This window comes from Giraffa tippelskirchi, chromosome X (genome assembly GCF_054371585.1).
Source record: "Giraffa tippelskirchi isolate mGirTip1 chromosome X, T2T-mGirTip1v1.2.pri, whole genome shotgun sequence".
Taxonomy (NCBI): Eukaryota; Metazoa; Chordata; class Mammalia; order Artiodactyla; family Giraffidae; genus Giraffa; species Giraffa tippelskirchi.
The window spans coordinates 101,357,200-101,383,492 of NC_137289.1; the positions used below are offsets into that span (position 1 = coordinate 101,357,200).

The 26,293-nt window shown below is 42.2% G+C and overlaps 1 protein-coding gene across 4 annotated transcripts in view; it reads right to left on the reverse strand.

Moving 5' to 3' along the window:
• Positions 1–26,293, reverse strand: part of PFKFB1 (6-phosphofructo-2-kinase/fructose-2,6-biphosphatase 1) — an 82,858-nt gene that overhangs the window by 7,978 nt on the left and 48,587 nt on the right. For all 4 annotated transcript variants that reach the window (XM_081565507.1, XM_081565506.1, XM_081565505.1 and 1 more), the window contains 8 exons: positions 23,209–23,302; positions 22,310–22,376; positions 21,409–21,483; positions 20,911–20,967; positions 16,743–16,864; positions 9,940–10,147; positions 6,560–6,706; positions 1,059–1,163 (listed from right to left, as the gene is read on the reverse strand). In XM_081565507.1, the coding sequence (XP_081421633.1) occupies positions 1,059–1,163; positions 6,560–6,706; positions 9,940–10,147; positions 16,743–16,864; positions 20,911–20,967; positions 21,409–21,483; positions 22,310–22,376; positions 23,209–23,302 (875 nt within the window). The remainder of the gene's footprint in view (positions 1–1,058; positions 1,164–6,559; positions 6,707–9,939; positions 10,148–16,742; positions 16,865–20,910; positions 20,968–21,408; positions 21,484–22,309; positions 22,377–23,208; positions 23,303–26,293) is intronic.

The window sequence follows — 26,293 nt, forward strand, 5'->3', positions numbered from 1 at the left end:
GAAAAGACAAAAAATAACCAAGCCCAGAGAGCTCAAAATAAGAGAATAGAAATAAGTTCACATAAATCAGTAATTAAAATAAAAGTATACCAAACTTGCCATTCAAAGGCCATATATTTCCAGCGTTTATTAAAACCAACAAAACCCAGTTCTATGTTGTCTATAGGAAACAAAACAAAACTACACAGAGAAGTTGAAAGTAAATAACTAACCAAATACTGAGCAGACAAAATTTTAATATCATATAAAAGAAGCATTATTAGGGGGGAAAGAGACTTGGTCACTATGTAATAAAATATACAATTTACTAAGGAGATGTAATTGATTTAAACTTGTATGCCTCTAATAATATAGCCTCAAAATATAAAGAGGAAAATGAGGGCACAGTCACTGACTTCATAATGTCATTTCTGAGGATGAAAATACAAATGTTAAAGTGCTTTGTAACACAGGATATCTATCATTTCATCTTCTCTGATATTCTGCCTTCTGATAATTTTTCCCAGAAACATGTATCAGAAATACAGTACAACTAATAAATATTCTAACATGTGAAATTGGCTAAATGGAGGCTGGGTTGAAAGCAATGAGGATTCACCACCGCATGGGAATAGGGAACCGATAATCTGGTTCATATGGTGGCAGAAGTGTTGGTTAAACCATTAGCTATTGTCACTTGGGACTCCAGCTCACAGTCCAGAAAGGCTGGAGCTTTAGGCAACTTGGCAATAAAGTGTCAGAAAATTAAAGTACATAAAAATATTTCAGATGCCATTAGTGAAAGAATATTAAAGGCAAAGTCTAGGATAAAGTGACCCTTCCTGAAAGAAGGAAATAAACAGGCAAATGTACAGCCTTTAAAAAGAGGAATATGTTGCCTATAGCCAAGAATGAGAGAGCCAAGGGCCAGATAATCATGTGCTTTGTGGGATGGAAGATGCTGAAAAATTTGCTTTACCCTGTTTCTAAATCTGTCTGGGGAAATATGGAATCCTGGTAGTTGGAATAAAGATACTAGGGAGGAGTCCTAAGAGTCTAGCCATCCCTCCAAATCTTACCTCGCCCTTAGGATAGCGGTAGCGGTATTTATCTTGGTCTCGCAGAGCAAATTCTTCAGGGTAGTGTTCTTGGATTTCTTCATAGGTCATCTCCTCACAGACACCCTGAGAAAAATGATTTGGGGACAAAAGTTTTCACAAGTTGAAATCTCCACAGCCTTTACCATAGTTCTGAGGCCAATGATTGTGGAACATTAGCACACAAGCACCTGGGTTTCTGTTAACACAGCTCTAGGTTTGAGATTGCTGTCTGTTGTTCAGTCACTAGTCAAGTCCAACTATTTGCAACTCCATGAACTGCAGCACGCCAGGCTTCCCTGTTGTTCACTATCTTCTGGAATTTGCTCAAACTCATCTCCATTGACTTGATGATGCTATTCAACCATCTCATCACCCCACCAACCAACCATTTCTGTCACCCTCTGCTCCTCCTGCCCTCAATCTTTCCCAACATCAGAGTCTCTTCCAATGAGTCAGCTCTTCAAATCAGGTGGCCAGAAGTATTGGAGCTTCAGCTTTGGCATCAGTCCTTCCAATGAATATTCAGGACTGATTTCCTTTAGGATTGACTGGCTAGATCTCCTTGCTTTCCAAGGGATTCTCAAGAGTCATCTCCAGCACCACAATTTGAAAGAATCATTTCTTCAGCACTCAGTCTTCTTTATGATCCAACTTTCACATTCATACATGACTACTGGAAAAACCATAGCTTTGACTATATGCACTTTGTCAGCAAAGTGATGTCTGGTTTTTAATATACTGTCTATGTTTGTCAGAGCTTTTCTTCCAAGGAGCAAGTGTCTTTTAATTTTATGGCTGCAGTCACTGTCTGCAGTGATTTTGAAGCCCAGTAAAATAAAGTCTGTCACTCTTTCCACTTTTTTCTCATCCATTTGCCATGAAGTAATGGGACCAGATGCCATGATCTTAGTTTTTGAATGCTGAGTTTTAAGCCATCTTTTTCACTTTCTTCTTTAACCCTCCTCAAGAGACTCTTAAGTTCCTCTTTGCTTTCTGCCATTAGAGTGGTATCATCTGCATATCTGAGATTTTTGTTATTTCTCCTGGCAATCTTGATTCCAGCTTGTGATTCATCCAGCCCAGCATTTTGCATGGTGTACTCTGCATATAAGTTAAATAAACAAGGTGACAATATACAGCCTTGATGTACTTCTTTCCCAATTTTGAACCAGTTCATTGCTCCATGTCCAGTTCTAAGTATTGTTTCTTGGCATTCATACAGGTTTCTCAAGACACAAGTAAGGTGGTCTGGTATTCCCGTCTCTTGAAGAATTTTCCACAGTTTGTTGTGATCCACAGTCAAAGGCTTTTGCGTAGTCAATGAAGCAGAAATAGATGTTTTTCTGGAATTCCTTTGCTTTTCCTATGATCCAACAGATGTTGGCAATTTGATCTCTGGTTCCTCTGCCCTTTCTAAACCCAGCTTGTACATCTGGAAGTTCTCGATTCACATACTGTTGAAGTCTAGCTTGAAGGATTTTGAGCATTACCCTGCTAACATGTGACATGAGCACAATTGTATGGTCATTACTTTGGTATTGCCCTTCTTTGAGATTGGAATGAAAACTGACCTTTTCCATTCCTGTGGCCACTGCTGAATTTTCCAAATTTGCTGGCATACTGAGTACAGCACTTTAGCAGCATCACCTTTTAGGATTTGAAATAGCTCAACTGGAATTCCATCCCCTCCACTAGCTTTGTTGGTAGTAGTGCTTCCTAAGGCCTTCTTGACTTCATACTCCAGGATGTCTGGCTCTAGGTGAGTGACCACACCATTGTGGTTATCTGAATCATTAAGACTTTTTTTGTATAGTTACTCTTTGTATACTTGCCACCTCTTCTTCCTGGTGGGCTATAGTCCATGGAGTTGCAAAGAGTTGGACACAACTGAGCAACTAACGCTTTCACTACTTTACTTTACTTCCTCTATGGAAGGAGATAATACATTCTATTTGTTGTCTGGTGTATGTGTATATGTGTGCACAAGGTATGTAGCTGTGTGGATGTGAGAATGAGTGCATGTGCATAGGTGTGTTCAGGCTGAGTGCATGGTGGGTATCTGTGGTGTTTCTCTATGATTATCCTAACAGGTTTATAGGTGTACATTGTACATACATGTGTATTTTTATAAATTTGTGGGTTTAAGAATTTGTGACTGTGTGTGTGTGTGTGTGAGTGTGTGTAGCTTGCTCATGATGTGTATTTTTGGTATGTTTAGGGTCCTATGCTATTGGTTGTGCACTTGTCTCAGCATATATATATGAGTATGTGTATGTATATAAAGGATGTCTTGTCATCTAAGAATGTGCCTGCATAGGTGTCTCTGTGGTCTGTTTCTTCATGTGGGTCTCAGTGTGTCTGTGGTGTGTGTGTCTGTGAAATGTGTATATCCATAAATATATGTGTGAGTATCTATGTGCCTATGTCTGAGGTCTGTGTGAATCTGTGGTAATATGGTTGAGGCTGTATGTCTGTACTGTTTGTGTGCCCATGGTATGCCTCTATGTGTCTATGTGATGTAGATATATGCAAAGATTGCATGCGTGTCTACGGTGAATGTATGATTGGTAGATGTGTCTGAGGGGAAACCTGTGTTTGACTAGTTGGTCTATGTGTCTGTGAAATGCATATCTGTGAGTGTAAACATACTTGTGGTGGATGTCTGTGACTGTGTATGCAAGTGCATGTGTATGTACATATCCACAACAGTGCTTTTCAATGTTATAGCATTTCCTATCCCTCCTGCCTACACTTCTTCTCCAGGACCTCTGGCAGTTAAAGAAATAGGTATCCACAGACCTCTCTCAGAAGGCAAGAATTAGCAAATTCCTCAGTTTCAGAGAGGTCCTTGGGGATATACACTCTCCTGACCCAAAAAAGGAATTAAGGGCTCTCAAAGAATGAGTTCTCACTAAGAAATCCACAGAAGTGAGGTGGCTGTTGGTAAAGGTGGGATAAATGTTGGGTTTATAAGATTTCCTTCTGGTTTAGTAGATTCCAATTAGACCTTCCTGTAGTGAAGCAATGGGCTCTGGTTGTCTTTTGAGCCACCAACCAGGCTTTCCTTAGGAGTTAGGTTCACCCCTGCCCCAACCTACAAGAAGATAGGCAGTGTCAAACCTGCATCTGATACTGCCCATGGGAGAAAGTGCACTCTGTCTATTCACAAAGTCCTTCCAGATTGGATTTGACTTTCTATTCTGAGGCATGCTGGGAATCTGTTGCCTGTGGAAGTGACCAGTGATTCCTTATTGACTTAGAGAAAATTGCCTAACTTCTTTGAATTTTATTTTCCTCATCTGCAAAATTAGGATAATTATAACTATCTCACAACAGTATTTTGAATATTAGAGATAATATATGTAAAAGAGACTAGTACAGAATGTACAAGGCACATTTAAAAAACAATCAATGGAATATATTACTCTATAATTAATATTGCTTAGATTATACAGTAATTTAAATAGATCAACTTAATCTAATGTTATTAGATTAATATATCTAATTATTAATATAGTATTGGTAATGGAAATAAACCAGAAACTTAGACATCATTCTAAATTCTCCCTCCTTCTTGACCCATCTCTCATAGCTAATTTCTGAGACTCTAATTCTTAAATTTCTCTCAAATCTATTCCTCTTTCTTCTCTCTCCATGTCCACTGCTATAACCTTAGTAGACTTTTACACATACACAATTCCCTCTTTGCTTATGCTGCTTTCTCTGCATGATTCCTGATCCTCTCTACTTGGCTCACTGTTACTCAACTCTCAGGTTTTAAGTAGGCATCGCTTCCTCCAGGCAGATCATGGCTGAGTCAGATGCCTTGCCCCAGCATCTGTGTGCCCACATTCTAGCCTATCAGAGTCTGCATCACACATGCTATTTTGTATTCCTCTGTCTACTCTATTTTTTCCTGAAAATTCAATGAAGACAGAAACCAATTTCTGTCTCTAGCACTACTCTAGTCTGAAATGGAGTAGGGATCCAATAAATGCTTATACCACATGTGTGCCAGAAACAAACAATAACTGAACTATTATGATGAAAAGTTGTCTCAAATGTATTTATATTAATATATGTGATATGTATAACAATGTTGTATATCCCTTTTCTAAATATGTGTGTCTCTATACATCTATAGTTAAGTATATATGTATTGTGCATGCACACACATACTTCCTGTATTTATCTAGCAGGCAATCAGGTTAACCTACCTACACAGAAGTTATCTACATATGTGGTGAACCTTTTACTTTAGTGTCTAACAATCATAACCTGTGGGCTGCTACCTGATGTAAATGTGCCTATAGTGCAGGTGAGACAATAGAGAGGAAATATCTTCTTAAAGAACTCATGGAAAAACCTGACTCTAAAGAGAGACTGCCATGTCACGAGGGTCAGATGAAATATTCACTAAATTTTTCCTTCTTCATTTCATCTCCAACACATATCTGGTCCATCACACCCTCACTTCTCGCCTAGACTAATGCAGTCATCTCCATACTGGTATACATTCTCATTCTGGCCCTCTTCCCACCTAGTCTCCAGACATGATCCTGATGGAGTCATGGGTGGAGTCTTCACAGCATGATCTTTAAGAAAATGTGAATCACATTTGGCCCTCTCCTCCTTTTGGGGAGGGAGGTAAATTTTTTAAACAATAATTTTAATTGGAAGATAGTTGTTTTACAATGTTGCATTGGTTTCTGCTATACAACAAGGTGAATCAGCTTTAAGTATACATATATCCCCTCCCTCTTGAGCCTCCTTCCCATCCCCCACCCCCCTCCTCTAGGTTATCACAGGGGACCAATCTGAGTTCCCTGTACTATACATCAGCTTCCCACTAGTTATTTATTTTGCACATGGTAGCCCACTCCTCCTTGACTTAGACCACATCGATGTTTTCCCATTTTTAGGGTAGCATTCAAATCCCTCAATATGGACTATAAAGTCCTATAAGCTCTCTTCTTTTCCAACCTCATTTCCCTTCTCTCCAGACCTTACAATCACTATCTCAGACTCTCTGCTATTTTCCCTCAGTTCCCTGAACATGTCATGCTCTATTATCACCTCTGGCTATCACATGAACTGTTCCCTATTCCTTGAACTAAAATTATTCCCTTACCCCAGTTCATTTTGCCTGCTTCTCGGAAACATTCCTTCTAAATCTTCCACCACTGTCTTGTCAAGAATATTTTCACCTTCTGAGACTCTATAGACTCTTGTATTTCCCCTCTCACAAACTTTCGTTGCATGCAATGGAATGTCTTATTCACTGTCTACCTTTGGGCTCCGTGAGAGTAAAGACCTTGTCTGTTCTGGACTTCACTGGATCCCCAAGGCACAGAACAGTGTTTAGCACAAGAAAAGTTTGTTGAATTAATTAGGTTCTGCACATGAGCCAGAGCAAAGGCAATCCAGGGGTTAAGTCTAGAGTCACCACCCACCAGGGAATCCATCCCCCTCCATCTCACCGCATCAATCTCATTCAGGGCCTTCCATTGCTCATAGTGAACGCCTAAGGCTTCAGCTGTCTGGATAGTCCTCTTCATGTGGCTGGTCCACACCTTCAGGGAGCTGATACCCTGGGACTGAATGAAATTGGCCAGGGCATAGGCATACTGAGGAGTGGGGGTGCAAAGGAGGAGAGGATGGGAGAAAGAGAGATGAAAGAAGACAAGGTGGCCGTGAGAATAAATTTAGATCTGCCACAAATAATGGAGTGCTAATGAACAAGGAGGAGTAGAGTTTAAATGTTTCCAATTTACAAAAAGTCATATTCTCGCCCACATGACTAAGGACCAAGGGAATAGGAAAGAATATGTGTATTTATGTGTGTATATGTGCATATGTGTGTGTGTGTGTGTGTTCACTGATGCTTGTTCATAGAACCTCCTACTTGGTTATTAATTCATTCAAACAGCTAACTTCTAACATTTGTGGGCTTGGGACAAAAGTATAAATGGAAGCACTCCACTCATAGTTCACTTCCCTTCTTTTCCCATTTCTGCTCCATCCTGTACTCCTAGGCACCTTAAGTACATGCTTATGGATAATCCAGTCACAGGAACAAATTCTGTCTATACTATATCTCCACCAATCCCCATGACATACAAACAGTGACCCCTTGGCCATTCATTTTCCTAGGGGTGAACAATTTTGTGACATGTCCTGTTCTCACATGAGCAGACTCTGGGACAGGCCCCATATAGGTACTGGAAGCAGACTCTGGGCAGGAAATTCTAGGATTCTGGGTACTCTGAGCGTGGCCTGAAAGTGTATGTGGGTGGGATGTGGGGGACATTTCTCTTTGACCTTGTGAATTCTCATTGCTTGAGCAGGAGACCTGGTACTAAGATTCTGAGGGCATTCAAATATTTACTTAGTGTGTGTCGCCATGTGCTGGGTGCTGGGGTGGCCAGTTCTCAAGACACAGCCCATCCAGTGAGGGAAACAGTGACAGCACCAAAAGGAACTGCTTAGGTTTGTGGAAGTGCATATGAGCAACTGATTCACTCTTCTTCTTCAGATAGGCATGTTTTTAGTCACAGATGATGTGTGGGGAACATTTGCACAAATGTACAGATAGAGGCACACAGTTTTATGTACAAATTATAGGCATGTGTCCACACATTCTGATTATGGATTATGAGTCAGCAGTCAGTGTGCTCTGGTGGAAGGAGTCCTGATTGGGAGAAAAGTGATGGGGTTTGATCTGCCCCAGCTCCCTCACAGGGTCTCCTTGTGGCCTGGGGCATATCTTGGGCCTACCCTGGCTTCTTATTTCCTGACTGTAACATGCAAACAGTGTTAGCTCACCCAGCCTGGTCTCTGTGAGTGTCACATTAGATAGTAGATGGGGAGCCACCAGAGTGCTCTCTGGAACATAGTGAGAGTTACTGTACTCAATTGTGGATGACAGTTGATGGGAAAATACTTTGGAAACCATGCATGCTGCATTGTGCTCTTTAGCATGAAAGTTGGAGCCAAGCATGTGCATGTACACGTACACATTTCTGTTTAAGGAGGCGTGTTGTATGGAGATGGCCATGTGTTCAAACTGGGTGCTTAGTGGTGTGGGCAAGGCCATGGAGAGCCCCAACCAAGAGACCCCTGGCTTCAGGTGGTGCCACAGGCTTGGGTGGCACCTCTATGGCCTCTGACTCTACTCTGAGGAGTGAGAGAGGTAAGAGTCAGAAGTCAGAGTCCACCTTGAGGGGATACTGCCAGTCTGAAAGTAAAAGAAAAGGAGCTAGGAGGACTGAGGCTTCTGGTATGATGCCTTGCCTGCAACACTGCCAGCTCTGCAGTGGGGAAGGCTGAGGGGCAAGCAGAAAGGCTTGGTTTTCAGTCCTGGCTCTGTCCTTTACTGAATGTATGACCAGAGGCCACTCTCTGTTCCTGTCTGGGCCTCAGCCTCCTCTTCCATAAATCAGTGATGGTAATGCCCAACCCACAGAGTTGTGAAGATTAAATGAGGCCACACATGTGGAAGTAGATGGTGCCATGAATGTGCAGAGGTGTCCAATAAAAGAGGGAGCTCCTTCCATCCTGCACCTCATTTCCCTCTTATCCCACTCCAAGTCATCTTCCCAGCAAGAACAATACCTATGTTAACAAGCCCAGTGAAAATGAAAATGTTAGTCACTCAGTCGTGTCCAACTCTGTGACCCCATGGACTGTAGCCAGCCAGGCTCCTCTGTCCATGGAATTCTCCAGGCAAGAATACTGGAGTGGGTTGCCATTCCCTTCTCCAGGGGATCTTCCCAACCCAAGGATCGAACCCGGGTCTCCTGCACTGCAGACAGATTCTTTCTCATCCGAGCCACCTGGGAAGCCCCTTTAACAAGCCCAGGGAGAGGGCCAAACACAGGAAAATGTGTCTCTTTATTTGGGCAGCACAAATAACATGCAGGTCATTATTCTTGACTAGAAAGAAGAGACTCCCACCATTCGCTTCCCTGATATTTCAGTTTGTAAAGAATCCACCTGCAATTCAGGAGACCCCAGTTCAATTCCTGGGTCAGGAAGATCCGCTGGAGAAGGGATAGGCTACCCACTCCAGTATTCTGGCCTGGAGAATTCCATGGATTGTATAGTCCATGGGATCGCAAAGAGTCGGACACGGCTGAGTGACTTTCACTCACTCACTCAGAAAGAAGAGACTCCCACCATGAAGGTCAAAGATGGGCCAGAACTGGGGGGGTATGGAGCCCAAGTGACCTGCCTGGGAGGGCAAGAGAAGACAGGGGAGGACTTTCTAGATCAGCCCATGGAGCAGGAGATGGGTCCTGGAAAGGGTGGAGAAGGGTGGGCAGGAAAGAAGTGGTAATTGGCGGGGGACAAGAGTCAACTCTATGATGGCCTGCAGTGGGGGTTTGGGAGCATAGCATCAACTCTGAGTAATGCAGGAAAAGATGGACTCAAGTGTGGGGCACTACAGGGCAGCTGTCTGTGCAAAGGATGGTCACCAGCTGACAGAAGGGACAGAGGAGGGCAGCCTCCATGGCAGAAACTGCACAAATGAAGACACAGAGTTGTGAGAAAAATGAGGGGACCAGTCATGCAAGGGAGGCAGTGCTCATTTTATTGGGGTTGGAGGAGCAAGTGGTCTGGGAAGGCCTGGTGTGCCAGGACCAAAGCATCAGAGTTGCTGGTGGGACATGGAAGCCATGCAAAGATGGGTCAAGGCTGAGTGGCTAATAGAGTGGAAGAACAGGAGTGGCCAGAACCTACTTTTACCTTGTCACTGAGTCCCTCCACCCTCAGGACCCAGTCAGCAGCCACCCCACCAGCTTGTGGCCCACTTGAACCAGCCCAGTCAACGTTTCAGAGTGCATGGGACCTTCCCTACCTGCTTTCCCCGAGCTGAGAGGCCAGAGTCACCTCCAATGCGGCCTCTGAGGTTGAGTTCACTCTCACCGTGCCGGCATAGGTAGATGGAGCGGGGTGTGACGTGGATGTTCATGAGATAGTAGACTGTGCGGCTCTGGATGTGGTCCTGCACACGATTCACCATGTAGCGTGTGCCAACATCGAAGATCTTGATGTAGGACAGGTGGCTGGGCCAGTCCAAGCAGGAGCAAGGGCAGCTCAGGAGCTGATGGTGGAGAGGCTGATCCCAAGAGAAAGCCCCAACCACACACCCTGCCTTCAAGCCTACTCCATATTGCAGCTCTCACTTAGCTTTCCTCTAGCCTTGCCTTGTTCTACATACCTGTTCGAGAAACTTGGTTCCTGGCCACCCTGAGGAGCTCACTGCCTGCTACCATCTCCCTTTGTCTCCTTTCCTCAGTTTCAGTTTGAGCCAGACTGTTTTTTTACTTTCACTCATCACATTCCATACATCTAGTATTCTCTCTTCTGTGGTTCACACTGCTGACATACTGAGAGAGAAACAGTAATCCTCCAACAGTCAAGCAGGAAGCAAATGCAAGTGGCCTATGAGATGTTGGAAGCAGTCAGAGACAGACAGTCAGGCACAGGGGATGGTCACTGTTCTCTCAGGTCTGAGGGTCAGAGCATCTGCTGTCATGCTTACAAATATGCTTTAAAAATATCTGAAATACCTGGAGATCTCTTCACATCACTAAAGAACTCTGGCAAGGGTGGGCCCTTTAAATTATCCAGCTCTTCTAATACATTTTAAAATAGAATTCACCTAATATTCTGATATAAACATCTATTGCATAAAGCAAAAAAAAAAAGCAGCTGCCAACTGTGCCTGACTGCCTGTTCCTGACTGCCTCCAACATCTCATAGGCTATTTGCATTTGCTGAGCATTTCATGTGTGTATGTGTGTGTGTGTGTGTGTGTGTGTGTGTGTGTGTGTGTGCGCATCCGGCAGGGGTGGAAGGTTTCAAACTGCATAAATCCTCATAGCCATCCTAGGAAGTGGAGACTATAATCTCTGTTTTATAGGTGAGGAAACTGAAACACAGAGAGAGGAAGTGATTTGCCTGATGTCAAAATCTCCAACCTATGACTCTTAGAGCCTAGGTGGAAAATGTCTGATGTCACCTTGTTGTCTTGTTCCTGACACTAGGTTCTGAGTGGCTCTAGGATAAATTCCAAATTCCTTAGCTTATTCTGACGTTCTAGGTGCCTTCAAACCCTGGCTGTGCTTGGCCTCACCTCAGTGTCCCACATCCATGCTCATAACTTTGTTTCATTTCAGCCTTAATGCTTTTGCTGAAATATTCCCTGTACTCCTCTACTTTTTATTCAGATTTAACTAGGTCTTTACAAGGTACTGTTCTCTTTCCTTGAAAAGATGTTCTTTGCCTGGTTTCCAAAGCTGAGCTCCTATGCATCTATCCTCCAAGACTCAGTATATTCACTCTCTCTACGAAGTTTTCTTTAGGCCCAGGATCATGTGAATCATTTAGAGGTACTTCACATCAAAAGTATTAAATTTTCTATTTCTTCTCGGCATACCCCCATCATTTAAAAATTAAAATAAAAATTATCAGTTCAGTTCAGTTGCGAAGTCTTGTCAGACTCTTTGCAACAGCATGGCCTGCAGCACGCCAGGCGTCCCTGTCCATCACCAACCCCCTCGAGCTTATCCAAACTCATGTCCATCGAGTCAGTGATGCCATCCAACCATCTCATCCTCTGTTATCCACTTCTCCTCCTGCCTTCAATCTTTCCCAGGATCAGGGTCTTTTCCAATGAGTCCATTCTTCTCAGGTGACAAAAGTATTGCAGCTTCAGCTTCAGCATGAATGAACATTCAGGAATAATTTCCTTCAGGATTGACTGGTTGGATCTCCTTGCAGTCCAAGGGACTCTCAAGAGTTTTCTTCAGCACCACAGTTCAAAAGCATCAATTCTTCAGTGCTCAGTTTTTTTGTTTTTTTTTTTTATAGTTCAATTCTCACACCCATACACGACTACTGGAAAAACCATAGCTTTGACTAGATGGACCTTTGTTGGCAAAGTAATGTCTCTGCTTTATAATATGCTGTCAGGTTGGGCATAGCTTTTCTTCCAAGGAGCAAGCATCTTTTAATGTCATGGCTGCAGTCACCATCTGCAGTGATTTTGGAGCCCAAGAAAATAAAGTCTGCCACTGTTTCCATTGTTTTCCAATCTATTTACCATGAAGTGATGGGAGTGGATGTCATGATCTTAGTTCCCTGAATGCTGAGCTTTAAGCCAACTTTTTCACTCTCCTCTTTCACTTTCATCAAGAGGCTCTTTAGTTCTTCTTTGCTTTTTGCCATAAGGGTGGTACTGTCTGCATATCTGAGGTTATTGATATTTCTCCCAGCAATCTTGATTCCAGTTTGTGCTTCATCCAGCCTGGCATTTTGCATAATGTACTCTGCATATAATTTAAATAAGCAAGGTGACCATATACAGCCTTGACTACTCCTTTCCTGATTTGGAAACAGTCCATTGTTCCATGTCTGGTTCTAACTGTTGCTTCTTGACCTGCATACAGATTTCTCAGGAGGCAGGTAACGTGGCTTGATATTCCCATCTCTCTAAGAATTTTCCAGAGTTTATTGTAATACACACAGTCAAAGGCTTTGATGTAGTCAATAAAGCAGATGTAGATGCTTTTCTGGAACGCTCTTGCTTTTTCTATGATCCAGGGGATGATGGCAATTTGATCTCTGGTTCCTCTGCCTTTTCTAAATCCAGCTTGAACATCAGGAAGTTCACGGTTCACGTACTGTTGAAGGCTGGCTTGGATAATTTTGAGCATTACTTTGCTAGTGTGTGAGATGAGTGCAATTGTGTGGTAGTTTGAACATTCTTTGGCATTGCCTTTCTTTGTGATTAGAATGAAAGCTGACCTTTTCCACTCTTGTGGTCACTGCTGACTTTTGCAAATTTGCTGGCATATTGAGTGCAGCACTTTCACAGCACCATCTTTTAGGAATTGAAATTGCTCAGCTGGAATTCCATCACCTCCACTAGCTTTGTTCATAGTGATGCTTCCTAAGGTCCACTTGACTTCAGACTCCAGGATGTCTAGCTCTAGGTGAGTGATCATACCATTGTTGTTATCTGGGTCATTAGGATCTTTTTTGTATGGTTCTCCTTTGTATTCTTCCCAAATCTTCTGAATATCTTCTGCTTCTGTTAGGTCCATACCATTTATGTCCCTTATTGTGCTCATCTTTGCATGAAATGTTCCCTTGGTATCTCTAATTTTCTTGAAGAGACCTCTAGTCTTTCCCATTCTATTGTTTTTCTCTATTTCTTTGCATTGATCACTGAGGAAGGCTTTCTTATCTCTCCTTGCTACTCTTTGGAACTCTCCATTCAGATGGGTATGTCTTTCCTTTTCTCCTTTGCCTTTAGCTTCTTTTCTTTTCTCCGTTATTTGTAAGACCTCCTCAGACAACCATTTTGCCTTTTTGCATTTCTTTTTCTTGGGGATGGTCTTGATCACTGCCTCCTGTACAATGTCATGAACCTCCATCCATAGCTCCTCAGACACTCTATCTGATCTAATCCCTTGAATCTGTTTGTCACTTCCACTGTATAATTGTAAGGGATTTGATTTAGGTCAGACCAGAATGGCCTAGTGGTTTTCCCTACTTTCTTCAGTTTAGGTACAAATTATGCAATAAGCAGTTCATGATGTGAGCCACAGTCAGCTCCCAGTCTTGTTTTTGCTGACTGTGTAGAGCTTCTCCATCTTTGGCTGCAAAGAATGTAATCAATCTGATTTTGGTGTTGACCATCTGGTGATGTCCATGTGTAGCATTTTCTCTTGTTTTGTTGGAAGAGGGTGTTTGCTATGACCAGTGCATTCTCTTGGCAAAACTCTGTTAGCCTTTGCCCTGCTTCATTCTGTACTCCAAGGCCAAATTTGCCTGTTACTCCAGGTATCTCTTGACTTCCTACTTTTGCATTCCAGTCCCCTATAATGAAATGGACATCTCTTTTTGGTGTTAATTCAAGAAAGTCTTGTAGGTCATCATAGAACCACTCAGCTTCAGCTTCTTCAGCATTAGTGGTTGGGGCATAGACTTGGATTACTGTGATGTTGAATGGTTTGCCTTGGAAACAAACAGAGATCATTCTGTCTTTTTTAAGATTGCACCCAAGTACTGCATTTCAGACTCTTTTTTTGACTATGAGGGCTACTCCATTTCTTCTAAGGGATTGTTGCCCCTAGTAGTAGAAATAATGGTCATCTGAGTTAAATTGGCCCATTCTGATCTATTCCTATTCACTGACTCCTAAAATGTCGATTTTCACTCTTGCTGTCTCCTGTTTGACCACTTCCAATTTACCTTGATTCATGACCTAATATTCCAGATTCCTATGCAGTATTGTTCTTTACAGCATCAGACTTTACTTCCATCACCAGGCACATCCACATCTGGGCATTGTTTTTGCTTTGGCTCCATCTGTTCATTCTTTCTGGAGTTATTTCTCTACTCATCTCTAGTAGCATATTGGGGACCTACCGACCTGGTGAGTTCGTCTTTCAGTGTCACGTCTTTTTGCCTTTTCATACATTCGTGGGGTTCTCAAAGCAAGAATACTGAAGTGTTTTGTCATTCCCTTCTCCCGTGGACCATGTTTTGTCTGAATTCTTCGCCATGACCTGTCCGTTTAGGGTGGCCCTACATGGCGTGGCTCATAGTTTCACTGAGTTAGACAAGGCTGTGGTCTGTGTGATCAGTTTGTTTAGTTTTCTGTGCTTGTGGTTTTCCCTCTGTCTGCCCTCTGATGAATAAGGATAAGAGGCTTATGGAAGCTTCCTGATGGGAGAGACATCTTTATATTAAAAATTATAAGCTATATTATAATATGAGGAGGTTCCACTGAGTTCTGCTTAGATCTTTTCTGTTTTTACTACCTTGACGCTGTTTTTGAAATATTGCATTGGCCAGAAAGTTCATTCAGAAAAACCCAAACTAATTTCTGGCCAACCCAATACAAACTATCAAAAACTTTCAAGATTGTCTTTTCTTATTTCTTATTTTTAGTAGTCTCTACCTTGCTGGTGCCCTAAATAGATGTCTAGTCTACCTACTTGGTAAACATGCTCTTCCAGACCTTTCCCTCCAAGTTGTACTGGATCACCTCTTCTGTGTTCCCCCACGCCACTTGCTTTACCATCCCCAGATCCTGGGCAGCTGCATACTCATTGTCTTCTTCAACCAAGTGGTCATTCTATCAGAGAAGATAGCCTATCCCTCTTTGGATTCTTAGGGCACACCTAGATTTGGGCCTTGATGCATGGATTGTAAATGTCTGTTGATGGAAAAATGATTAGATAAAGCCAACTTTCAGAATCAGTTATCTTCAGACCTGAACTGATTTATGAAACACTGAGCACCTGCAGAAGTCTAGGCCAAAGGCTAGAGCTTTCTCAATGCTGTCCTTTCACTTTAGCACTCCTTCTTCAAACTTCTCATATAGTGCCTTTGTGGAAATTTGAAAAAGTTTCCCTCACTCCAGCACAGATGCCTTGATGAGAAAAGCAATTTTTCCCTTGACCTGGCACAGTGAACAATATTCACAATCATATATAAGGTCATGCCCCTTGCACTGAGTATCATGTGACACTTTTTATGATATAGGTATGTGGGAGGGGATAACCATGATGAAGTTTGCAGATAGGAATTTGAGTATATATTCTGCTATTAACTCATTGTGTGGCCTCAGATAAGCCCTTGCCCTGCTCCATGTCTGTTTCCCCATCTAAGAAGTGAGGCAGTAACAATGTTCACCTTGGGGATTTCGGTTGGACAAATCTAGAAGGATGCTCTTTAAACTTCTTAGAGTGGTGATGACTATTAGCAGCCTCCTTATACTGCTTACTTGAGGCCCAAAGGGTCTGAGTGACCAGAGTCTCTTCTCATCACAATCTATCTTGAAAGAAAGTGAGCTTCTGGGGACACCTTATATCTAAAGCTAACATTTTCCTTCTACTGCCAGCTAACATCTCTCCCATCTTTTGTTGGTATTATGAATGAAAGTTTCATATTTTTCATCATCTTCTCCTATATCAAAACATTATGGAAGCTACCTGAGGATAGAGCCTACTTTTCTTGCCCTTATTTACACCCCCTATATACACCACAGTCCAAAGAAGTCAAATACATATTGACTGAAAAAGGTACATGTGTATTGTGAAAAAAGACATGATTAAGAGACAGAATGCGTGATTAAAATCCTAGCTTTATGTGGCAGAAGATTGAGCAAGCTCAAGCTCCCTAAGATGCAATTTCCTCTTCTTGAAAATTTGTGATCATAAGACATCACAGACATTGCTACCTTAACTTGAGTGCCAAGGACATTCAATGAAACAAACAAACAAAAAAAGGTGAACACGTTTGGAAACTGAAGTGTCATCCATATGTGAAGAATACTTTTGAGAACATAATAGTAATAACCATAAGGGAGAGGCATTTTCCCCCAGAGACCAGGGTCCTAATATGTCCATATTGTCCAGTAAAATATTACTTCAATCCTCTTGTGAACACCTTACACATCAAAGAATCACCATGTCGTGGATAATTAGAGCTGGGAGGGCCCTTGAAGACAGATCAAGTGTAGCTCCCTGATGTTACAAATAAACTTGAGACCCAGAGAGGGAAGGCATTTCTTCAGGTCCTATAAGACATCAAAACCAGGCTAAGGATCCAGATCTATACTTTATGGTTCTGAATTCTTACCTATCCAGTTCATCATCCAAGGGTTGGTAGTTGACCTCATAGCACTCTATTCTCTTTAGAAAGTCTTCCAGAACCTTTTCACGATCACAGTCTATATAATCAGGACTGCCAAGTTTCACTTGCTGGAAGAAGGGAGAAAGAACCATGGGAGACAGAGATTCTGACAGTGCCCTTGGGAAGAGCTCTTAGAGTTCACTGAATCCAATATCCCTCATCATAAAGATGAAGAGATCGAGACTTAGAGAGAGGGCCTTGCTCAAGTTTACAAAATCAGACAGTTGAAGAGAATCTGAAGGGTATAACCCCTCATTCCTTATCTCTGTGTGCTCAAACAAGGTCTGTTACATTATATTCAGTTCTAGAGTACAGAGTTTAAGATAATCATTTATAAGTGGAATGGAAATTGTGGTGTGAGAAATGGTTGAAGAAGAGGAACAGGAGATCTTGACCAGGGGTCATAATTGTTTACATGTATCAAGTGTTTACTGGGATAACTTAGCATATGTTGGCTTTAGATTTCTGAAGGGCTGGCATCTTCTAATCCCTTAGGATCTACCTTCTCTACCCATATTCTCCATCTCAGTGAATGGCACTGTCATCTACTCAAGTCAGTTCAGTTCAGTTCAGTCACTCAGTCATGTCTGACTCTTTGCGACCTCATGGACTGCAGCACACCAGGCCTCCCTGTACATCACCAACTTCCAGAATTTACTCAAACTCATGTCCATTGAGTCGGTGATGCCATCCAACCATCTCATCCTCTGTTGTCCCCTTCTCCTCCTGCCTTCAATCTTCCCCAGCATCAGGGTCTTTTCAAATGAGTCAGCTCTTCACATCAGGTGGCCAAAGTATTGGAGTTTCAGCTTCAGCATCAGTCCTTCCAATGAATTTTCAGGACTGATTTCCTCTAGGATGGACTGGTTGGATCTCCTTGCTGTTCAAGGGACTCTCAAGAGTCTTCTCCAACACCACAGTTCAAAAGCATCAATTCTTTGGTGCTCAGCATTCTTTATAGTCCAACTCTCACATCTACACATGACTACTGGAAAAACCATAGCTCTGACTAGATGGACATTTGTTGGCAAAGTAACGTCTCTACTTTTTAATATGCTATCTAGGTTGGTCATAACTTTTCTTCCAAGGATCAAGCGTCTTTTAATTTCATGGCTGCAATCACCATCTGCAGTGATTTTGGAGCCCCCCAAAATAAGTCAGCCACTGTTTCCATTGTTTCCCCATCTAGTTGCCATGAAGTGGCGGGACCAGATGCCATAATCTTAGTTTTCTGAATGTTGAGTTTTAACCCAAGTTTTTCACTCTCTTCTTTCACTTTCATCAAGAGGCTCTTTAGTTCTTCTTCGTTTTCTGCCATAAGGGTGATGTCATCTGCATATCTGAGCTTATTGATATTTCTCCCAGCAGTCTTGATTCCAGCTTGTGCTTCATCCAGCCCACCATTTCTCATGATGTACTCAGCATAGAAGTTAAATAAGCAGGGTGACAATACACAGCCTTGACCTACTCCTTTTCCTATTTGGAACCAGTCTGTTGTTCCATGTCCAGTTCTAACTGTTGCTTCTTGACCTGCATACAGATTTCTCAGGAGGCAGATCCGGTGGTCTGGTGTTCCCGTCTCTTTCAGAATTTTCCACAGTTTGTTGTGATCCACACAGTCAAAGGCTTTGCCATAGTCAATAAAGCAGAAGTAGATGTTTTTCTGAAACTCTCTTGCATTTTCAATGATCCAACAGATGTTGGCAATTTGATCTCTGATTCCTCTGCCTTTTCTAAATCCAGTTTGAACATCTGAAAGTTCATGGTTCACGTATTGTTGAAGCCTGGCTTGGAGAACTTTGAGCATTACTTTACTAGCGTGTGAGATGAGTGCAATTGTGCAGTAGTCTGAGCATTCTTTGGCATTGCCTTTCTTAGGGATTGGAATGAAAACTGACCTTTTCCAGTCCTGTGGCCACCACTGAGTTTTCCAAATTTGCTGGCATATCGAGTGCAGCACTTTCACAGCATCATCTTTTAGGAATTGAAATAGTTCAACTGGAATTCCATCACCTCCACTAGCTTTGTTCATAGTGATGCTTCCTAAGGTCCACTTGACTTCAGAATCCAGGATGCCTAGCTCTATGTGAGTAATCATACCATCGTGATTATCTGGGTCATGAAGATCTTTTTTTATAGTTCTCCTGTGTGTTTTTGCCACATCTTCTTAATATCTTCTGCTTCTGTTAGGTCCATATCATTTCTGTCCTTTATTGAACCCATCTTTGCATGAAATGTTCCCTTGGTATCTCTAATTTTCTTCAAGAGATCTCCAGTCTTTCTCATTCTGTTGTTTTCCTCTATTTCTTTGCATTGGTCACTGAGGAAGGCTTTCTTTTCTCTCCTTGCTATTCTTTGGAACTCTGCATACAAATGGGTATATCTTTCCTTTTCTCATTTGCCTTTCGCTTCTGATCCTTAAATGAATCTGAGAGTCATCCTAGATGTGTCTCTTTCTATCATCCCCCACCTCTTAGAAGGTACCTCTTAGAATGTATATACCTTCTATATACCTCACTATATAGAAGGTATATATAGTGAAGATATACCTTCACTATATCTTCTAAATATCTCCCCAAATGGCCTCCATTCTCTCTTTTCTGGATGCTCATTCTAGCTTTGTGACAAGTTACTCTGTTTACAGTTTACTTTCCCTTACTAGTATCAAGAAGGATAGTTCTAATGTGTGCACCTGAATATGGAATTCCTCTACTTGAAACCCTTCACTATTTCCTCATATCTTTTAGGACCATGTATGAAATATTTTGGGCTTGCCAGGTGGCGCTAGTGTTAAAAACCCACCTGCCCATGCAGGAGACATAAGAGGGCCAGGTTCAACCCCTGGATCAGGAAGATCCCCTGGAGCAGGACATGGCAACCCACCCCAGTATTCTTGCCTGGAAAATCCCCATAGACACAAGAGCCTGGTGAGCTACAGTCCATAGGGTTGCAAAAAAATCGAACATGAATAAAGCAATTTAGCATGCATGCATGAAATTCTTTAGCAGGTGACACATGGCTTGTTATGATTGTGCCCTGAATGATTTCTTCATCCTCATCTCCCATTGCTCTTCTAGTCCTCCACACACTTTGCTTTAGCCAATCTAAGCTATTTCTAGTTCCCCCAAGACACCGTACTTAGTATATGCCATCCCATTATTTTCCATTCTTTACCTGCTAAATGCCTATTCATTCTTCAAGATGCAGATCAGCTGTTATCTTCATTAAGAAGCCTTCCTATGCAAGGTTAGTCCCTCAACAGCCTTCCACAACCTCCTTTGTTCGTTTATCTCAGCATTGATCTCACAGAGTTTTATCTATTACGTTGTCAGTCTCCGTCACTAGACTGTGAGTTCAAGGCTGGGCTCTCCTTTATCTATTTCTGTCTCTTGTACCCAGAATGGTTCAGTCCAGGTATATGGATTCAATTTATGTTTAATCAACAAATGGATGGACAGGTGGATGGATGAAAAGGAAAGAGAGGATTTGGACATATTCTAATGCCTCAAGAGGCAAAAATAGGACCAATGAGTGGAGACTACAGGGAGTCAGATTTCAGCTTGATTGGACTGCATTTAATGAAGGCAGTAAGCCTCATCATTGGAGGTACAAAAAGAAAATCTAGACAAACATTCAGCTAAGATTTCAAGTTTCTGATGAAACATTGAAGGAGGTGATCTTTAAGGTCTCCTCTGTCCCCAAAATACAGTAATTTGATGAAATAGGAAACAATAAAATGTGGTGAGTGTTCTAAATCTAGACCACACACCTGGAATCTAAGAGCAGTGATAAATTTGATACAAATTGTGGGGCAGAAAAAAAGGCTCTCAAGACAGATAGACAGACCTGAGGTTCAGTCCCAGTTCTGTCTCTTCCCAGCTATATGAACTCCTGACAACTTACTTCTCCCTTTGGAACCTTAGTTTCCTCTCTCCAGTACAAGAAGAATTTCACAGAATCATTGTATGCCAGGATGGTGAAGGAATACTTCCTATAGGAAGTGGGAGGAGAAGCTTATGGAAAAATACCTCCTTTAACTACAGAGATATTTCTAGGCATGATCCAAATCTGAGACAAAATAAGAAGGGAAAAAAAGGTGACTGGTGCTCCTTACCCTGATGTTTTCTGCAATGACGTCAGGGTCATTACAAATGGACTCAATGAAAAACACCTATAAGAAAAACAAAAGAGAGACTTCAGCAAGGAATTATATTTGGTATGAGTTAAACATAACTTGACCCCTTCTCAATGACTCTGAGTCATCTTTAGAGGCATTTCTGACAATGTAATTTCATACAGTGGTGCTTTTAGGATTCTGAGTTTTATGAGGCAGATTGGCCCTAAATTGTAGTGATTCCATCTCCTCCTTCCTCATATCCATCCAACAGTGTCAGCTTCTCAGTAATTATCTTCCACTGCCTTATGTGGCATCCCTTCTTTCCTCTTCTGTTCTGTTTTTCTGTTTCTAACTGTGATCTGGAAAGCCCTATAATTCAATTAAAATGCTGAGCCTATGGTAGCTGATTTGGCAACTCTGTCCTCTGGTTTGGCTTTCTTTGGGGTTTGCTCATAGATGAGTAGGCTCTAGATAAGAGTTGAAGAGTTACTCTACCTTGTAACCATGTTCTTTAGCAAACTGCAGAATCAGTGACCGTCGTTCTCTGGTAGTGTTGGTGGCATCAAAAACCTAGAGGCACACAATGAGATTGGTTTACTTTAAATCTAGTTCTGATAGACTGCCTATTCTTTGACCATCCCTATGCTAAGCAAAGGGTTTCAAGGAGGAGATAAAACTTGAACAGGGTTTTGAAGGATTTGAAATGACTTATATCAATTTCTCAAGCACTCATTGCGCCCTTGCTGTCTGCCCAGAAATGCAGCAGGCTCTGTAGGCATAATAAGGCAAGATGAAAATTGTGGAATTCTATTAGGGCCATTTTACAGGTAAAATAGCTGAGGCTTAGAAGAAGGGTTTCTTTTAACCAAGGCCACTGAGACTTACTGACAAAGCAGAGTTGGAACTGATTTTCTGAGCTCCTAGGTGAAGCTTCTTCACTCCCTATCACTTTGGAGTTCTTTGAAGCCCTTTTAGAATTTCCAAATCCTATACTAGAGGTTTATGAGATTAAATTGACTAGGTGTTTAGGTAAATCTCTAGAACTCAAAAATGTTTGTATTGCAGTCAAATTCTAGTGTAGTCCTGCTGAATTCTTGGGGGTAGAGTGGTAGACTATATTGGTTAGGAGTATAGATTCTGGAGCTATACAACCTGTATTCCAGTTCTGGCCTACCCTTTGGGAAAATATTTAACAATTTGGTCTTTCTGCACTACATTTTTCTGGGGTATAAAATGGAGTATAGTAAAAAAAAATGCTTATCTTGTGGGGGAGGGTGGAATTAAATTACTTCATGCAAAGTGCTTATAATAATGCATAGAACACAATAAACACTCAATATATATTAGCTCTTCTCCATCCCAACAGAAACCCAAGGGAAAATGCAAATTTCCTTACTGCAACACGACCTTCCTCATGGCTGAGATAGCTATGAACATCTTTCAGGGCTGCTAGGGCACACTGCCTGAAAAAAAATGAAGAAAGAAACAGAGACAACTACTATACCCAAGATGAGTTCCTCTCTATTCTGCATTGTCTTTTGCACTATATCTCATATGTCATACATTATATTATTCATCTGTTGAATATCTACAAAGGGTGTTCTATGTTCTAGGAACTACGACAAGCACAGAGAAGTCACACAGTTGAAGGTGGCTCTGTGTAGACATCTTAGGGGCATAACATACCCAGGAAAAGTAGACTAATGACAGAGCCATACTATTAAGGGCTCCAAACCTTGAACTGATAGTGCTCAAACTGAATTGAGTCTTGAACCCAAGAAGAGCCTGAATACATACTCTGTGAAGTAGAAGGCATTCATGGCACATATAACAGGGCAAACACAGGTAACATGATGGAAATGTATTTACACTCTTGGCAAAAATCTGTTTAGTGATTACTCTTTGCTGGGTTCTATTATGAGGATGTAGATCAATAAATGAGACTCAGGCTCTGTTCTGAAAGTGTTCAGAGTCTTGTAGAGGACAAACACCTCGAGGTTGAATGGATGAGATTGGAGTGGGCCAAACTACTGAGACTCTTATTTTAAATGCTAGGCTAAATTTCCACTCCTTCCGGTCAGAAGTAGGAAATTGTTAAAAGTTCTTAAGCAGGGGATGGATATGACCAGAAGTAGGCTTTGGTTAAGGTAGTGTAAGGGTTGTCTTAACTCCGCTTTGAGAGTCTAGATGGTCTCCTTACTAACCCAAATTGCTCTGCTCTACTCCCCTCTCATCTGAACAGAGGCCTCCCTCAGCCAGGGTGCAGAAAAGGTCTTTAAAATGTTAGGTACTCACTTCCTGATAAGTAGGGCTTCCATGTTGTCGGGAAGAAAGAATTCGTAGTTCTTGTAGCTCACTGCCTCTCGTCGATATTGGCCTAAATTAAACACTGAAAGCAGGAAGCCCTGGTGAAGTGGTTGGGAAGATCCCAGTGGCAAAAAAAAGTCCTTTCCAGGAGGGATCTCAGAGGTAAAAGAAGGTAGAGTTTCTAATTATATAATATGTATACAAAGCCTCAAATTATGGCGTCTAGCTCACTTACTCCTCACAACAACCCTAAAAAATAGAAATCGCCATTCCCATTTTATAAATAAGAAAATGAAATTTCAGAGAAAGAAAGTAACTCTCTTAGTAAGTGGAGAGTTGGGATTCAAACACAGGTCTGTTTGGTTCCAAAGCTGGTGATCTTTCCGCTATTCCATTTTATCATAAACTACAAAACTTTTAATGCCCCACTCCATTGGAAAGATAAAGAAACTGGGATCCAGGGAGTAAACCAAGGTTCAAACAATGAGCAAGCTGACGACATAACTAGACTGGGCCTTCGGATACCTAGTCCAATGCTATCATATTTTATACGTCAGTATAGAGAACCTAGATTTATTGGACTTTTTAGGCCACACTTTCTCATTTGTAATGGTGAAAAACCAGAGAGGAAGGAGGGAAAGTGGGAACAAGGGGATAATAGGCAAAGAGGTAATGTAGTATTTCATTCATTCGTCCAACAAATACTTTCTCATGTCTACTTTGTAAATCAGTACATGAGTTCTGGGATCTCAGAGATGAATCAGATCTGCATGATGGACCCACAAGAAGCTCATCATCCAGAAGGCAGGACAGAGAGTAAACCAGTAAACAGAGAGCTCTCACCCAGTTTGTTAGTGCTCTGACAGAGTCATGCAAAAGAGTAAGGGGGAAGGAAAGACTAACTAAACTTAGAGTAGTCTCAGAAGCTTTTTTTGGAGAAAGCAGCATTTGTACCAGTCTTTATAGGAAGGCAGACCTTTTATAGGCAGGCATGGTGTGTGGGAGAGGGGAACAAAGACATTCCAGGTAGAGGAACAGTTTGAGCAAAGGTGTGGCATTGGCAGAAGGCAGAACATGAGCCATCCAATTGTGACTGAGGCCTGTGAGCCTGGCAGAGGCCAGTCATGGAGGGCCTTGAATGAATGATAGGCTAAGGAGCTTGGATTTAAACCTGCCAGTCAAGGGAGCCCTTGGTAGCTATAGATATGGGCAGCTATGTGTTTGAAACATGACTCTGAGGGTCTCTATGTGAGTGGAGCAGATGGGAAGCAGGTGCATAGGAGCAGAGACCCATCTGCCACCATCACATGTGCCCCTACCCTCAGCAGAGGCTCCTCAGAGCCTGCAGTCCTACAAGAACTATTCCTTCTCCCCTTCTCTTCTGCCAATGTCCTATTCCTCCCACAGGACCCACCCAGCTCAAATATACCATATATGGAAGATTTCACTGCCTTCCAGGTGGTGATTTCCTCTATGAGACCCTCAGTACCCTGCTCTGGGATTCTTCAGTGACATGTATTCTTATGCACCTCAGCCAAATGGAGAAATCTTCAAGGACAGGGTGTGAACCTCATCTAGTTTTGCATGTCTAGTGCATAGTATGAGTTTTGGCACATGGAGGACCATTGGGAAACTCACCAGTGAATGAGAGAAACAGAAAGTAAATGAAGGGAAAGAAGAAATGGGAGAAGGAGAGGAGAAGACTGGAGAGAGGGAGGGAAGGGGGCAGATAGATAGGGTGTTGGGATGGTCAAGAGAAGTGAGAGGAAGAACATGGAGGGGAGTACAGGGCCAATGTGGGTTCTCTCCTCTTCCCATCAGTAGTGCCAAGTATAGACAGTGAGTGTCAGTGTCAGTGTCAGACACAGTGAGTGTTAGGCTATGGAATCAACCAGATGTGGGTTCGTATCTTGGTTCCATCACCTTGTGTTCCATCACCTTGGTTGATGTTACATACATGCGATGTGTTCCATCACATGGTGACCATGTGCCTTCAGACAAGATGTGCCAACTCTTGGGTGTTAGTTTCGTCAACTATGGGATGATGATAATACTAGTTCTTCCCACGTGGGTGTTTTAGAGCTTAAGAATAGATGTGAGTTCTTTGAGGGCAGGGGTCCTATTTTACTTGTTTTTGTTTGCCCAACATCCAACAAGGGACTTGACACAACTGTGCTCAACAAATAATTAATGACCGAGCAAATGAATGCCTGAGAAGAACTTCTTTCTGCACTGGGGAACAGTGCTCCATTCCACAAGAGAGACAGGCTAAGCACTTGCTTAGTGTATCAGTAAAGACACAGCCCCAGTAAAAGTGTTCAACCAAGTGGATATGCATTAAAAGCATTTATTAATGCTTTTAGTCATTAGGGGAAAAATTTTAAAAAAAAAGGTAGACTTTGTTACATTTACTGTTTTTATTCTGAATTACATGTGATGCGGGGCACCCTACCTTTTAGTGTTTAAAGCCCCTGAATGTCTTAATTTTGTCCTACTTGAGCAATAGAAATGAATAAGATCTAATCCCTTACCCCAGAGCAGCTCCTGGGGCGAGAGACCCAGACACACAATACACTATGTAATTAGTATTGGCATAGAGGGGGCTGTAGAAAGCATTGGTGTGGGAACCCAGAAAAGCATGGTCCTAGAGAGAACAGAGGAGTCAAATAGGAATGGGGATACAGGGCAGGGATAGAGAAATCAAAAGGAGAATAGAAGAGAGTGATTGCTGAATAAGAGATAGTAAGCAGAAAAGAGATCACGTGGGGAGAAAGGAAAGCTGGAGGCAGGGAGTGTGGGAGGAGGCTGACAGGCTGTGAAGGAGACCCCTCTGGAGGCAGAAAGAGGCAGGATCACTTCCTGCTGGGGAGGGGGAGAAGCAAGGCACAGACGTAAGGAGAAGCTAGGAGACAGGGCGCTGTCTGGACTGGAGAGGTGAGCTAAAGTGCCCTGCTGTACTGAAGAGCTTGTGGGGGCCTCCAGGCTGGGGTTTCAATGTACTTGACTCCATACATCCCTAAGTTCTGAAGGGAACTTTAAGGTTGTAAAGAAATTGTAATGCTAATAAAATAGT